The sequence below is a fragment of the Aspergillus alliaceus genome, assembly GCF_009176365.1.
Source record: "Aspergillus alliaceus strain CBS 536.65 unplaced genomic scaffold BDW43scaffold_16, whole genome shotgun sequence".
Lineage (NCBI taxonomy): Eukaryota > Fungi > Ascomycota > Eurotiomycetes > Eurotiales > Aspergillaceae > Aspergillus > Aspergillus alliaceus.
This window is the reverse complement of record NW_022474699.1, coordinates 404,247-418,895: the sequence shown is the minus strand read 5'-3', so window position 1 is coordinate 418,895 and position 14,649 is coordinate 404,247. Positions and strand designations below refer to the sequence as shown.

At 50.0% G+C, this 14,649-nt stretch overlaps 4 protein-coding genes across 4 annotated transcripts; all 4 read left to right on the top strand.

The window, feature by feature from the left end:
• Window positions 1–442: 442 nt before the first annotated feature.
• BDW43DRAFT_273472 (uncharacterized protein) lies at window positions 443–1,945 on the top strand. The gene is made up of 2 exons (XM_032041629.1): window positions 443–1,621; window positions 1,673–1,945. The coding sequence occupies exon 1, from the start codon at window positions 1,337–1,339 to the stop codon at window positions 1,505–1,507; it is 171 nt and encodes a 56-aa protein (XP_031901392.1). The 5' UTR covers window positions 443–1,336; the 3' UTR covers window positions 1,508–1,621; window positions 1,673–1,945.
• A 1,932-nt stretch (window positions 1,946–3,877) lies between these two features.
• On the top strand, window positions 3,878–10,441 carry BDW43DRAFT_273469 (kinesin family protein). The gene is made up of 4 exons (XM_032041628.1): window positions 3,878–4,499; window positions 4,623–4,943; window positions 5,000–5,175; window positions 5,226–10,441. The coding sequence occupies exons 1-4, from the start codon at window positions 4,340–4,342 to the stop codon at window positions 9,867–9,869; spliced, it is 5,301 nt and encodes a 1,766-aa protein (XP_031901391.1). The 5' UTR covers window positions 3,878–4,339; the 3' UTR covers window positions 9,870–10,441.
• Window positions 10,442–10,552: 111 nt separating this feature from the next.
• BDW43DRAFT_318839 (GDP-Man:Man(1)GlcNAc(2)-PP-dolichol alpha-1,3-mannosyltransferase) lies at window positions 10,553–12,283 on the top strand. Its single transcript, XM_032048768.1, has 2 exons — window positions 10,553–11,477; window positions 11,563–12,283. Exons 1-2 carry the CDS (start codon window positions 10,664–10,666, stop codon window positions 12,168–12,170), a joined length of 1,422 nt encoding a protein of 473 aa, XP_031901390.1. The 5' UTR covers window positions 10,553–10,663; the 3' UTR covers window positions 12,171–12,283.
• Window positions 12,284–12,394: 111 nt separating this feature from the next.
• Window positions 12,395–14,539, top strand: BDW43DRAFT_299598 (uncharacterized protein; the record flags this gene model as incomplete). Its single annotated transcript, XM_032044752.1, has 2 exons — window positions 12,395–14,290; window positions 14,429–14,539. The coding sequence occupies 2 exons, from the start codon at window positions 12,395–12,397 to the stop codon at window positions 14,537–14,539; spliced, it is 2,007 nt and encodes a 668-aa protein (XP_031901389.1).
• Between the last annotated feature and the right edge of the window lie 110 nt (window positions 14,540–14,649).

The window sequence follows — 14,649 nt, the reverse complement described above, 5'->3', positions numbered from 1 at the left end:
TTGAAAGGTATGGCACTAGGACAAAGAGTAGGTGCTAGATAATTGTTTATCCATCCAAAATCCTCGTCCCTATCACGAGTCGTTAAGGAGATCCAAGCCCCGAAACTCATACGTATCTACTCCATCTCGGCGGTTGACACACCCCTTGCATGAACACAAACGCCACCTCAGACCCCGCGAACCGAGTGCGAGCCTGTTCAGGGTTAGCTTCTGAGAACCTCAGTCGCATTCACATTCGTTTTCTATTTAGTCCTTCCTACACCCATCTAGGGATGACTATTAAATTTACAGATCCAGCTGACCGAAGTCTATCGGTGGCAAGCAGCGGTAACACACATCAGTTAATGTCCGAGAGAGATATCCGTCCTTGCAGCTCAATAGAGTTTCGATTATTACACCGGATCGGAGAGGGAATCTTTTTTTTTTTTTTTTTTTTGGTTTGTTTGCTATGAAAAGACCCTTTGGGAGTGTCCTTGCTTAGAACAACCGTCTTCCTGGACCCTGGGCAGCTTTTCGGGCCCTTGTGCTCCTTGATAGCTGTCATCGTCGGCTTTATAGGCAACGAAAGGGGTTGGGACACAGCGCATTATTGACCTCAGGTTTGCCTACCTCTGGTATCCGACAAGGCGAACAGGTGATATCACAATATGCTGTAGCAGGCCGTATCACTGCCCCTGCCGTATGTACCCCGTACATATGCATGGTGTTTGACACAAACGGTTGAATAACCCAATATTCTCAACTGGTCTAGACTGCCCCTAAATGGAGTATTCGATCATCGCTTTGGAAACTCTCGGGCCGGCTCTTTGGTCTGCTCCCTTCTAGTTACGAACCCCAGCGGGCTACTGCTAATTATACATCGCTCCACTGTTCTGCCACAGAAAAGCTCTTTCGGGCCGTCGGATGCGAACTCTCTGTATGTAGGGTCCCCCCTTTGCTTGCGTTTATTGAGACCTCCGTGCTGTCATGAAGCGGAAACATCACTGGAACCCAGAATGCGAGAAGAGAAGACGGACCCAGGAAGAAAAGGGATAGCGCTATGTTAATGCTCGCAGCAACCTCGGCCGCTTTGAAATCAAGCGGTTAGCGGCGATGGCACGGACCCCAGGCCAATCATTGCTAGACTGGACTCCCGCCGAGGTCCCATTTCAGGCTGCTAGAAAAGTTCGACTGGTGCTGTCGCTGGGCTTGGCTGGCGTTGAGAGAGAAAATGCGGTGGTTTAAAGAGTAGCCTAGTTCGAGTCAATTCCTTCCTCACATGTGACTCCTCGTAGTAGCGATGTTCTAAGGGACTGCATCAACCGCCGTTAATAGGGTTTGGGATCCGGAGATTGGGATGAGATGGATTCGTAGAACAGTTACCCGAAGGAGGAATATCGGGGTTATTCATAGTAACTGCTGTGGGACCTGCTTTGAGGAGAATCTCCTGTCATATTTTCACATCTTATGTCTTTCCGCACAAATGGTCGCCATGTGGATTTGGGGGGTGTTTAATTGCAGGACGTAAGCAGTTCGAAGGGCTTGTCGATTTTCCCTATCTTCCTTTATTGTGAATGGCGTGCCTGTATCAATGGGTGGTTTTAGGGGGAGTTGCGATCGTCGTGCGGTGCTGTACTCCGTACTATCTACCTCATGAGTTAAATCGGGCACGGGGGCAATTGCGCTGACAGACCGGATCAATATATGGAGTCCTTATGGGAACAGAGAATGTATCATGAAACCGTCCATTTAACCAGCCAAGGCTTAGTGTTCGCTAAGGATATCAACCATGTGGAGGGACAAGAAAAACCGCCATGATTGAAGTTCCACATTCATACTTTAGTGGTTCGCGCTAGGACCTTGTGTTGTTTCGCCTTTTGCAAATCCTTCCATAAATCACTCGCATGTATATCGATTATTATAATATAGCACTATGAACCAAGCATCGAACAGGGCTGCGCTGCACTGTGTGGGGTTTAATTGGCAGAATGAACAGAAGATCGGTAATGATATCGAGGACCGGGGTGTAAGATTGACTGACTAATCCGTACGCCTGTGTTATCTCGAGGAATTAGTCCAAGACATCTTGGAAGGAGTTCATCTGACACTGCCGCTTGTGCCGTCTTTGCGCATAACTATAGCTAGTATATATAGAAAGTGGAAGTGGCATCCACCGACAGATAGACTGAAGCACCGGACTGTGTCAACTCATGGTCAAGCTTTTTTATCTTCTTCGCACGTGTGACGGCACTGTAATCTGTATCCGGTCGCTCTTCATTTCGCTTGATTCCGCTAGGTTTAGAGAACCGTTCCTGCTGCGGTTTATTCTCCAGTAGTTTATCTGGCTCCCACCTTTTATCTTTTTCTTTCTTTCTTTATTTTTATTTTTATTTTTATTTTATTTTTTTGCTTCTTTTTTATCTTTAGCAAAATGGATAGATTTCGTATTTACTAATTTGTTTGTGGTATTATTTTTGACGAAGGTCAAGACTGGATAACTAGTTATGTGTTTTCAGAAGCATGTTTGTACTCCGTAATAGGCCCTAATTTCTGGGGTCTTTTTGCTTTTTTTCCTTTTGCTTTTTTAATTTAAAGTAGTTTATCCATGTCCATTAGGTAAAATAGCCTCAAAATCATACAATCATATCACCTGGTGCGTTCAGCGATAGATCATGCATACTAGATCTCTTTGACTCAAGATCAATATATGACATATGCAGCTTGACGACCTGGTCAATTGAATTCATCCTGTAAGCAATTATCCGTACCGAGTACCGTTTCTATCGTGGAAATTCTCCCGGGTTCCTGGATCGAAGAGCGAACCATGGAAGGGTACCCAGCGGTGCGGACACCCGTCATGCATTATTAGTGAGTCAGTATTGTCAGGGGCATGATTTGAATTTTGGCCAGGTTGATATTTCGGTCCGCATCGTTCTAAGTGGGCTATTTCTCTCGATGTTCTCTCTTTTTTTTTGGGACGGGAGAAATAGTCAGTCAATACTCCGGTGATAGTTCACTAATAATCTCCGTTGGAACCGTAATGATGGCCTGAGAAGAATGGACCAAGATAGTTGCCGATCTAGGCCTGGACTTGGTTCCGGTTCCCCCTGGCGTCGTATTTTTGTCTTTTTTTTTTGTTCCAGTTTCATAACGATCGGAAAGAGTGGGTGGTTTTTCTTTTTTCCTTTCTCTTTTTTCATTTCTTTTTTCGTCTTCTTATCGTTTTCTTTTATATGAATATTGATTATTTAGATCCTGTCGTCGTGTTGGTTTCTCTGTACGATTGGTTATGAAGATACTGATAGTTGCCCTCCCTACTTTCACGTAGAATCAGTAATACCCAAGAATTGATACTTCCTAGATGGTCGAAAGGGGATGACGCCCAGTTGCCCGTCTGTTAAGATGTTTTTTTTTATCTCTGTTATTTTATTTTATTTATTTATGATTCTATTTTTGAGTCTCCGGTCCTAGTCATAGATTCACCCTCTATTAGCCAATGCATTGAGGAAGAGAGAGGATGAGCACTAAGTAGGTATGGTATTAAAGGCAAATAAATAATCACTCAGGAAATGAGTTCCTGGATTAATTACGCACCGCCCCTTTAGTACAGTACATCTACTTTACTTGACTACTACTTATGTACAAATTACTACTACTTCTCTCCTCCACTTCCCAAATAACCAATCGTTCTCCCCCCCAGTCTTGGTTCGCTTCAACTTTGACGGCCACCAATTAACTTTGCCCGGCTTTTCAGGAGTTCCAACACTAATCCCCACTTGCACTTTCGACCAGTCTAGCATTCAGGCACACCCTACCACTCACGATTCCTGTACACTGGCGACGAACTAACGACTAACGACCTGGTAGGTCCTACCCCAGACCTGTCACCGTTACTCTTTTTTTTTTTTTTTCCCTTTTCCTCCAATTCTTCTTCTTCTTTTGTTGTTGTCGTCGTTGCTCTTTCCATCCTTTGTTTTCGCTGCTTTCCGAGGGCGCCGAATTATTTGCCCGCTGCCATTGACTGTTATTTCATGTTCGTTTCTTTCCTTCTAATTTGTTGGATCGTCCACTAGGTACCTTCGATCTTTGCGTATGCTTTGTCTGCCCTGTAAATAAGGGGACCACTCACATCGCCGTTTGCCGCAGGCCGCCATACCGTGCGACTACTTCGTGGAAAAAAACACAATTCAATAAGAGAAAAAAAAAAAATTTCCAACCAACAACTACTTATACAGTGATTCACCGTTGATGACACCCTCCTCTTTCGCCTCTTGACCAATAAATCAATTGTCTTATCTCTCCACGCCCAACCTTTTCGCCCAACTACGATTTTGCGAAAAGGAGTTCAGATAAAAGGGTCATGACGGCCTCGCCGCCAGGTTCGCCGACAGCTGCGCCGCAGCGACCCTTCAGCGGCGTTCTGCGTACCCCCAGGAGCAACAGTCGGATGAGCATGAGCTCGAAACACGGCGGAGGAAGTCGGGCTTCAGATGAGGATGGCAAGACGGCTGTCAAAGTTGGTGCGTTCCTTCTCCCGCCTTGTCTCGAACCGAGGCCCTTTACTGGCGCGGAAATTTGACGCGATTGCGGAAACATATGGCCTGGTGTCTTCACTGTTCGGTACAGTACTAACGCCCTCGCAGCTGTCCGTGTCCGACCCCCCTTGAAGCCCGACGACCCGAATTATGAGTTAATCCCGCAACGTTTCCAACGTTCCATGGTCCACGTCACCACGCCAACCAGCTTGGCCGTGGATGTTCCGCAGGGTCGCAAGCTATTCGTTTTCGACCGAGTTTTCCCCGAAACGGTCGACCAGGCCGGTATTTGGGACTATCTGAGCGATAGTGTTACTTCTTTCCTGCAGGGATACAATGTCTCGATTCTGGCCTATGGCCAGTCAGGTGCGGGTAAATCCTATACGATGGGGACGTCGGGGCCCAATGAACAGAGTCACCAAGGAATGGGTGAGTCGGCCTGGGGTATTCTGCGCCTGGAGGATGTGGTTGACTTACGGAATCAGGAATCATCCCACGCGCGGCCCAGTATCTTTTTGAGAGTTTGGAAGGCCCCTCGAAGCACAATCGCAACAGCTCGACCGGCTTACGGACCCCGGCGCGGTATTCTATTAGCTCGGCCTCAAGTTTCAGCAAGGCGAGCAGTGAGAAAACCTGGCAAATGAAAGCTACTTATGTTGAAGTACGGTTTGGTACCTGGATGCCTGGCTGACACGAGGCTGACCTGTCCAGATTTACAATGAGCACCTGAGAGATCTCCTTATACCGGATTCAACCCCCACCAGTGAGCGCAGCACGGTTACGATCCGCGAAGACACAAAGGGCCGCATCATCCCCACCGGCCTGCACCAGGTCAACATCAACTCAATCGATGATCTTCTGGGCGCACTCAACTTTGGCTCGGCCATTCGGCAGACGGACTCGACTGCAGTTAACGCCAAGTCTTCTCGCTCGCATGCGGTCTTCAGTTTGAATCTGGTTCAGCGTAAATCCCCGAACGGAATGAACTCCACTAAGGATAAGCGCATGTCAATGCCCGCCGAGATGCCCTCTGGTTCCGATCTCTCCGTGACCGTCGAGAGCAAATTCCATTTCGTCGATCTTGCTGGAAGCGAACGGCTGAAGAACACGGGAGCATCTGGCGAGCGCGCCAGAGAAGGTATCTCTATCAACGCTGGTCTCGCTGCCTTGGGCAAGGTTATCTCGCAATTGTCTTCCCGTCAAGCAGGCTCTCACGTTTCCTATCGTGACTCAAAACTGACACGGCTTTTGCAAGACTCCCTCGGCGGCAATGCGTACACCTACATGATTGCCTGTGTGACGCCTGCAGAGTTCCATCTGAGCGAAACGTTAAATACGGTTCAGTATGCACAGAGAGCTAGGGCAATTCAAAGTAAGCCTCGGATACAGCAAGTACACGATGAGAGCGACAAGCATGCCGTTATTGAAAGACTCAAAGCGGAAGTGGCCTTTTTGCGACAGCAGCTCCGCAATGCGGAGGATAACGAACGGCGCAGCGTCGCCCCGCAAGACCGGGCGGAGCGCCAAAATGAAAGGGAGGCAGATCTCCAGAATCAGCTCCTTGACATTCAAGAAAGCTACAATGCGCTCAGTCAGCGTCATGCTAAACTGATCTCCGAGCTTGCTAGAGATTCGGAGACAGAAGAGGGCGCAGTTCCCAACCATGCCGCCTCGGACATTGGCAAGAGTTCGATCGAAAGACTGAAACGGTCCCACTCTTTTGCAGAGTCCGTAGAGCAAGTTGTGCTGGAATACGAAAAGACGATCCAGAGTCTCGAGTCTTCCCTTTCTAATACCCGGTCTTCATTATCTGCGACAGAAAGTACACTTCTTGAACGCGAGACCAGATGTACTTACGTCGAAACAGTCAACACGCAACTCCAAGCGCGAATCCAAAAGCTTCTCGAGCGAGAGTCCGGCACAGAAAGCTATCTTCAGGAATTGGAATCTAAGCTTGACGGTCATTCTTCTGGGGAGGAGAAGCAAGCGGCCATTATCGCAGAGCTTCGTAAGGAACTGAGTCGCGCGCGCGAAAGTGAAGGAAATTGTGAAGATTATATCACCACGTTGGAAGAGCGGTTAGCGGAAGCCGACCAAGATATGGAACTTATGCAGCGGGAGGTTGATCGCCTGGAGCGTGTCATCGAGCGTCAACGGAGCCTCGGGAAATTAGATAATCTTCTTTATGATCTTGATCATAGTCAGGAGAACAGCAGCGCGAGGAGGGACTTTCTTGAAGAGACCGAGATGCTCACACCGGTCAAGCAGCGCTCCCATCACCATCAACGGAGAACGGCGTCCCTGGATGTGTTGACCGAGGCTGTCGAGACTGCCATACCCGAATCCGATGAGGACCTGGGTGAACCTGCCCCCGAGGTTGAGGACGACACCCTCAAATCGGACCCTGTTGGTGACGCTAACGAGGATCTCAAAGCGTTGGAAACCGCTACTGAACACCTGGAGACCGATCACAATGAACAGGGCCTCCCCGATCGGACTCCTAGCCCCACTCAATCCAGGGTCGTTGCGGATAAGCTAGACACGGTCACCCAGGAGCTGTTCGATTTGCGCATGCAGCATGAATCTACGATAAATGAGTTTGAGTTGCTCGAAGCAAAATATGAGCAAGCGCTGAAGCAGTTGGCCGACCTGCAACAGGATGCCGCGGATGAGGTTCGCCATTCTACATCTGATGCCCGGCATCTCATCTCACCAGCCCCTACTTCGCGACCCGTGTCTTTTTTAGAGGATCCCAAGGCTCCCGACTCGAAGACTGGAACACAACAGTCGTCCTCGCGATCACTCTCATCGGAGTTATCGTTGGTCGGGGAGCCTGCTGCTTCGCACGAATCGTCTAACGCTAAGTCTGGGCCCGAAGCAGAAAACCATGTTGATACAGTGTCAGAGAACAACGACGCCAAAGCGCAGGAAGTCGAGCATATGCGCAGGCTGCTCTCCGAGCACCAAGAAGGTGTCAGTATCATGACCCAGAAATATGCCGAGCTACAAGCCGAACATGCTGAGACTCTGAATCTCATCGAATCGCTCAAGGCCGAAATCCAGAAGCCGAAGGTTTCTCCTCCTACAACACCGGGCTATAAGCCGGTTATTCGGAGGAAAACAAGTCAGACCCTGATGGGAAATGTCGACAGAGCGAATCGCTCTCTGGCCGCCTTGCGGAACATCGCAGTGGAAGAATTTGAATCCCGTCCTGACACGATGCAAAACTTTGAGGTACACCTGGACTCAGCAATGCATGAGCTGTACAATCGTATGGAACGTATTCAGGCATTGGAGGCCGAAAACCAGAGTGTGAAGAAAGAAATGGAGACGAAGTCGACTATCATATCTGGGCTTACTCGGGAACGTTCCAGTTTGCAGGGTGGTGGTGGTTCCTCAGTAGATATGGGCCTCGTGTCTCAGCTGCGTGACCAAGTTGTCCAACAGGAAAACTTCATCAACGAGCTAAAGGAAGCGCACGAGGCCAGAGATAAGCTTCTCTTAACCGAAATAGAGGAGTTGAAGGCTCTTCTCACAACCCAGGAGGCCGCCGCTAAAGCACATGATGCGGGCATTGAGGAGCAAGATAGAAAGATCGGTGTCCTTGAGGGTGAACTGACAGAGTGGAAGTGCAAGCACCAGAGCGCCGTGGAATCCCTGCAATCTTCCGAGCAGCAGCTTAGTACCACTTTAGCCGAGCTTAACAGTGCCCTGGCCACTCTGGAAGCTATGCGCACTGAACGGGCAGCTGCTGGTGAAGCGTCATCCGCAGAGAAGGAGGCTGCCGCAAAAGCTCTGGGAAATGAAAGGTCCCAGCAACAAGAGCTTGTCGAGAGTCTGAAGCGTGATATTGAGCACCATAAGACTACCGCTGCTACTCACGTGGATACAATCGCCTCCCTCGAGAAGTCACATAGCAGAGCCCAGCAACAGCTGTCTGAGCTCCTTGCATCAAAGGACGCCAGCGGAAATGAAATCGAAGCTCGCCAGATCCGTGTTTCTGAACTGGAACGGGACATTGAATCCCACAAGTCTCTTGCTGATTCATACAAGAAGGACCTGGATTCCCTACAGGAGTCTCACAAAGCAGAGCTTGCCGAGTTAGAAGCACGGGCTAAGGCTGCGGCACAGGCTGAGTACGAACTGCAACTCACGGAGAAGGATACCGAACATGACAACGCGATGAAGGCTCTGAGATCTGAAATCACGGAATCGAGAGATGAATTGATGAAGTTGCTCAAGATGGTTTCTGATCTTCTGAACTCGGATGTCACCGCAGACAATCTGGCAGAACAGATCCAAGATATTCTCACGCAAAAACAAAATTTCTCTGATAAATATGCTGAACTGATGGGTACGAATGAAGATCTCCGCAAGCAACTAGAGCTCAAGAGTAACGACGCCGACCGTGTTGACGAGCTTACCAAGAGCAACTCTGACAAAGAAGCGAAGGTGAATGAGCTTGCTCTCTTGGTCGCCACACTCGAGGATACTCTCCACCAGAAGGATGAACAAGTCAAAAAGAAGGAAGCTCTTGTTGCGGAAATTACCGCTGAGAGGGAGAAGAGCGTTCGGCTTGTGGAGGAGCTCGAAGAGCAGATCACCAACAGTTTCGACCAACACAACAACCGTGTCTCTGTCATTCAACAGGAGCGTGATCAGGCTCTGGAGGATGCAAAGGCCAAGATTGTTACTTATGAGTCCGATATCGAAACCTACAAAATGCGGATCGAGCAGCTTGAGGTAAGCAGTACCATGACGACCAATGACATGCGGCCGCTAACGAATCTCCAGCTTCAAATCAAGAACGGCTCGAGCCAGGATTCTGCCTCCCACGATCGGAGCAGCTCTCTTACTTCTAACTTACGGAAGAGCACTTCTGCAACATCTCTTCCATCTCCACCACCTGCCATTCCGCTTCCCCCTCTCCCTACCATTGCTTCTGCTACCAACGGTACCTCTGGTAGCATCTCCCCTCCAAGCTCTCGGCACACTAGCAAAGAATTGGTCAATACCCAGATTGTTGAGGATCAGGAGGCTCGTATTCGCACCATAGAAAAGCATCTCTACGCCGAGAAGCAGCTTACTGCTACACTTGAAGAAGCCCTCGGAGACCTTGAGGCCCAGAGTAACAAGGTTAAGTCCGACTGCGAGGCCTGGAAGAAGAAGGCGTGGCAGCTCGAGGAAGAGCTGACCACTCTTCGCAAAGAACGCAACTCCCAACGCCTCTCACTCCAAGCTGTGGAAGAAGAGAGAAATGCTCGTCGTGAAGCTGAAGCCGCCAGGGCTCAGCTTGAAGAGCGAATGAATGCGCTCAACAAGAAGAAAAAGAAGAGCACTCTGAACTGCTTCTAGTTCCTTTTGCTCCATACTTCCATAGATCTGTTGTTTTGTTGGTTTCTTTAAGACATGATGTTCATTCCCCTGTATTATGAATTCGACGTCGATTCCCCCTTGTTCGATTCGCTGATACCTTTTTTTCTTCTCTTGTTTATTTGCACCCCTTTTGTCCCATTCATCATCCTCGCGCATTCCCCCTTCTTTTGCGGTTTTGCATTACGATTCCTGCCTTATGATGACTCATTTCGCCGTGGTTGGTTGTTGGCTTAGCCTGATGTTCACACGTCTATACATACTGGATCTTAGGCTGAACAAATTGGCGCTGAGTAATGTGTATATAAAGTCCGTCATATGACCGCTTTGAAGAGCTCATGTTCTGTATTCATGAGGCTTGTGGCTTTCTTGGCTTTGTCCATGGTATTGCTAGTAGCTGACAGTTTGTCTGTAGAGAGTTCTGTATCGGGCACGAAGATCCGTGTAGTAGAATCAGAATACAACACGTCCAACATGCTCCTACTTCCATGAGAATACTGTTACTCATGTAGTTCAAAATATACACTCCGACCAAGCTGCAAAAAGCTCCATCCCTTATCAGATAAGAACCACGGAGTTAGCCCGATATCATCACATGACGTAGACGTATGTAGTATAGCCAACGGCCGCGTGTCTCCCATCCCATTCCATTCCATATCTACTCTCTCGACTCTCCCATACAATCCCCCCAATCCAATCCAATTCAAGAAATGCTCGCCATCTCCTAAAGCAACGCAACCACCTCACCATAAATCCCACCACACAGACTCCCCAAAATGCCACCCCCGGTAACAATCATCCACCCAGACCTGGGCATCGGCGGCGCCGAACGCCTCATCATAGACGTCGCCCTCGCCCTCCAATCCCGCGGCCACAAAGTAACAATCTACACCTCCCACCGCGAAAAATCGCATTGTTTCGAAGAAGCCCGCGACGGAACCCTCAACGTCCAAGTTCGCGGCAACACAATCTTCCCGCCACATATATTCCGCCGGTTCCATGTCCTTATGGCTATTTTGCGGCAGTTGCATTTGACTATCTCTGTACTTAGGGAGAGTTCGAGTGAGAATTCTGACACAGAAAATGGGGGAGAGAGTGAAGTTTTCATCGTCGATCAAGTCCCGGCCTGCGTCCCGTTTTTGAAATCCCTGGGGCGCAATAAGCGGAGACGGAGGGTGTTGTTTTATTGTCATTTTCCGGATCAGTTGCTTGCGAGGGTTGAGGGGAGCCCGTTGTTGAAGTTCATCAAGGGGGTTTATAGAGGGCCTTTTGATTGGTTTGAGGGGTGGGCTATGGGGGCTTCGGATGCTGTTGTTGCGAACTCGAGGTTTACGAGGGGGGTTATTAGGGGGGTTTTTGGGGAGGGGTTGTTGGGGGATGTTAGGGTTGTTTATCCGTGTGTTGATACCGACACTGGTTCTGGGGAGGGGGGAGTGATTGAGAAGGGGAAGGAGGGGTTGTTGTGGGGTGGGAAGAAGATTTTGTTGAGTATTAACCGGTTTGAGAGGAAGAAGGATATGGGGCTTGCTATTCGGGCGTTTCATGGGCTGGGCGTGGAGGGGAGGAAGGGGGTTCGGTTGGTTGTTGCTGGTTTGCTTTTCCCTTTTTCCCTTTCGCTTTCTTTTTCTGCATGATGGGGTGGTTGATGTTGATGCTGACTTGGGTTTTTGTTTAGGTGGGTATGATAGCCGCGTGCAGGAGAATGTGCTGTATCATCGGGAGCTGGATGATCTGGCGACGAGCCTGGGGTTACGGACTGCGACGTCGAAGACGGTTATCTCAGCACTTTCGGTCCCCGATTCGATCGATGTGTTGTTTTTGTTGTCGGTGCCGTCGGCGTTCCGGGATACTCTGCTCGAACAGTCGAAGTTGCTGCTTTATACGCCTGTCAATGAGCATTTCGGGATCGTTCCTGTGGAGGCTATGCGCGCTGGGATCCCCGTGTTGGCGTCCAACACCGGTGGTCCGTTGGAGACGATCGTCGAGGGCGAAACGGGCTGGCTCCGTGATGCCCAGAACGATGCCGAGTGGACAGCGGTCATGGAGAAGGTACTCTATGGGATGGACCAGAAGGAGCTCGATAGGATGTCCGTCGCGGCGAAAAAGAGGGTCGAGCGCGAATTCTCCCTAACCGCCATGGGCGACAGACTCCAGGAGGAGATCTCGGAAATGGTCGCGCGTGAGCAACGCCCATTCGCCGGGTTCCAGCAGCTCTTTATCCTTCTCGCGCTGATGGGATTCGCCCTCGCGGCAACTGCGACTTTGGTCGTGAAAATGCTCTGAGTGTTGTTTGATAATACCCTACCTAACGATTGACTTCTGTACAATAGACACCCGAACCAATACCAATCAATACAACATTGATAACCATGTACATATATTCTATCACCACGTGACTACGCGCTCCCACGCGACACGTGCATAGCTATCACTTATCAATCCCTCATGAGTTCCCGTTAACAAACACCAATTCCCCAACAATATTCATACAAAACAAAAAAAGAGAAATGCCAGAGGTCATAAACCTCCTCTCCTCAACTCCCCCACCCCCCTCCCACCAACCGCGCCAACCCTCGCCCTCTTCCTCCCCAATTTTCCCCTCAAACCCAATACCAGACCGAAACCCCCCAATCACCCTCCCAATCCTCTCCTCCGACTTCGACTTCGACCAATTCAACGACGATGACCTCTCCACTCTCAACCCCCCGAAACGTCTCCGCGTAAGCGAAGAATCAAGTCCCGCCCCCCGAATCCACGACCAACAAACATCACGCATCTCACCGTCCAAGAACCCGCTATTCCTTCTCTCGAATGATATACTGCCTTCGTCCGGTGGTCATGGTCACGGTCCTGCGAATCTGAATTTGGATTTGGATTTGAATTTACCGGTTCGGCATGGAGGTGGTGGTGCTGGGGATGGGTCTGATCCGATTGTTTTTACGTCTTCTGCGCCTGAACCTGAACCTGGAGCTGGAGGTCGAGATGGGATTACGGTGAGAGGGAGTGTGTTTCCAGGGGGGGTGGAGGAACGGCGGATGGAGACGATTACGATTGATGATGACGATGATGACGATGGTGGCGGTGGTGCAGACACGGGTGATGCGCGAAGGAGAGACGAGATCGAAGGGTTTAGCGATGAGATTGGAATGTCGAATTTGAATGAATTACTTGGGATTGAAGACGGGGGTTTGAATACGCGGACTGGGCTTTCGAATCGGACGGCGAGTTTGCTGGCTAGTCTTGATCGGCCGGGGAAGGCTCGGCGGGGACGGGGTGTTGAGGTCGAGGAATTAGAGGTGGGTACTCTTCCTGTGGGCCGGGGTAAGGCGCCGCGGAGGACGGGGTCGAAGGTATCTGGGGCGGACAAGGAGGCGAAGGCGCGGTCGCGGGAGGCGAGTAAGGCGCAGCGAGAGAGGGAGAAGCAGGCGGAGAAAGAGCGGAAGCAGAAGGCGAAGGAGGAGAAGGCTCGGGCGAAGCAGCTTGCGGCTGATTTGGCAGAGGTGAATAAGCTCAAGGTAGATAAGAAGGAGTCAACGCCAGAGATGATTATTGAGCTTGCGGCTGGGTTTGAGGGGACAAGTGTCGGAAATCAGACGGTGGAGTATATGAAGCGGCTTAAGGTTGAGCAGAGGTTTTTCGAGAGCGCGATTGCCAATGTGGTGAGATGGCGGCGGAAGGTCTCGGCCAGGTATAATGAGTCCCTTGGCTACTGGGAGCCGTGCTCGTTTCATATCCGTGACGAAGAGCATGTGCTTGTTCTGTTGCCGGCGCAGGAATTCGTCGACATGGTGATAGCGCCGCCGTCCGCTGAATCAAATACGAACAACCTCGATGCCCACGTCCAGCGCCTCAAATCCGCCTACCCGGGCTGCACGCCCATCTACCTAATTGAGGGTCTCACGGCCTGGATGCGCAAGAACAGCAACTCCCGTAACAGAGCCTACCAGGCCGAAGTCCGCCGTCAGAACGAGTCCCAAATGCAAGAACAGTCCCAACCCACCACATCCCGGCGCAAGAAAACAACCAACAAACCCGAAACCATACCCGTCAATGACGACACTATCGAAGACGCCCTCCTCACCCTACAAGTCACGCACTCGTGCCTCATCCACCACACCAATTCCACGCCCGACTCATCAGAGTGGATCAAAAACTTCACAGAGCACATCTCCACCGTGCCCTACCGCCGAGAACGAATGGAAGGCAACGACTCCGCCTTCTGCATGGACGGAGGCCAAGTCAAACCTGGTGAAAACAAATCCGACACCTTCATCAAAATGCTCCAGGAAGTCACCCGCGTCACAGCATCCATGGCATACGGCATCGCAACCAGATATCCAAGCGCAGTCGACTTAGTCCGCGGAATGAGAACACATGGTCCGGCCATGTTAGAGGATGTAAAGGTACTTATTCTCTTCCCCTACCTTCTACCCACCCATACATGCACGTACACATATACCATGCTCCCTTACCCACAAACTAATTTTTGAACCCTCTATCAAATAAAATTAACTTGATAAAAAGAAACTAATATGCTGCAGAAATCCGCCAATAGAAACGGCGCGCTAACGGATTCTCGCATCGGCCCTGCGGCAAGTAAACGGCTTTACAAGGTCTTTATGGGTCTTGATCCATCTGCGACTGATATTTGATCGTAGATGTACGGTAGGGGTCATCTTGGGCAATGGTTGATTAGCCTTGTATATGTTATTATCTGTATCGTTATTGGTTTACCGATTGATTTCACGGGTGCTTGGGTGTG

Coding starts and splice junctions, on each gene's coding strand:
- BDW43DRAFT_273472 (XM_032041629.1), top strand. CDS start 1,337: ATGAGATGGATTCGTAGAACAGTTACCCGAAGGAGGAATATCGGGGTT.
- BDW43DRAFT_273469 (XM_032041628.1), top strand. CDS start 4,340: ATGACGGCCTCGCCGCCAGGTTCGCCGACAGCTGCGCCGCAGCGACCC. Junction 4,944..4,999: donor ACAGAGTCACCAAGGAATGG/GTGAGTCGGCCT, acceptor TTACGGAATCAG/GAATCATCCCACGCGCGGCC. Junction 5,176..5,225: donor TGAAAGCTACTTATGTTGAA/GTACGGTTTGGT, acceptor TGACCTGTCCAG/ATTTACAATGAGCACCTGAG.
- BDW43DRAFT_318839 (XM_032048768.1), top strand. CDS start 10,664: ATGCCACCCCCGGTAACAATCATCCACCCAGACCTGGGCATCGGCGGC. Junction 11,478..11,562: donor GGTTCGGTTGGTTGTTGCTG/GTTTGCTTTTCC, acceptor GTTTTTGTTTAG/GTGGGTATGATAGCCGCGTG.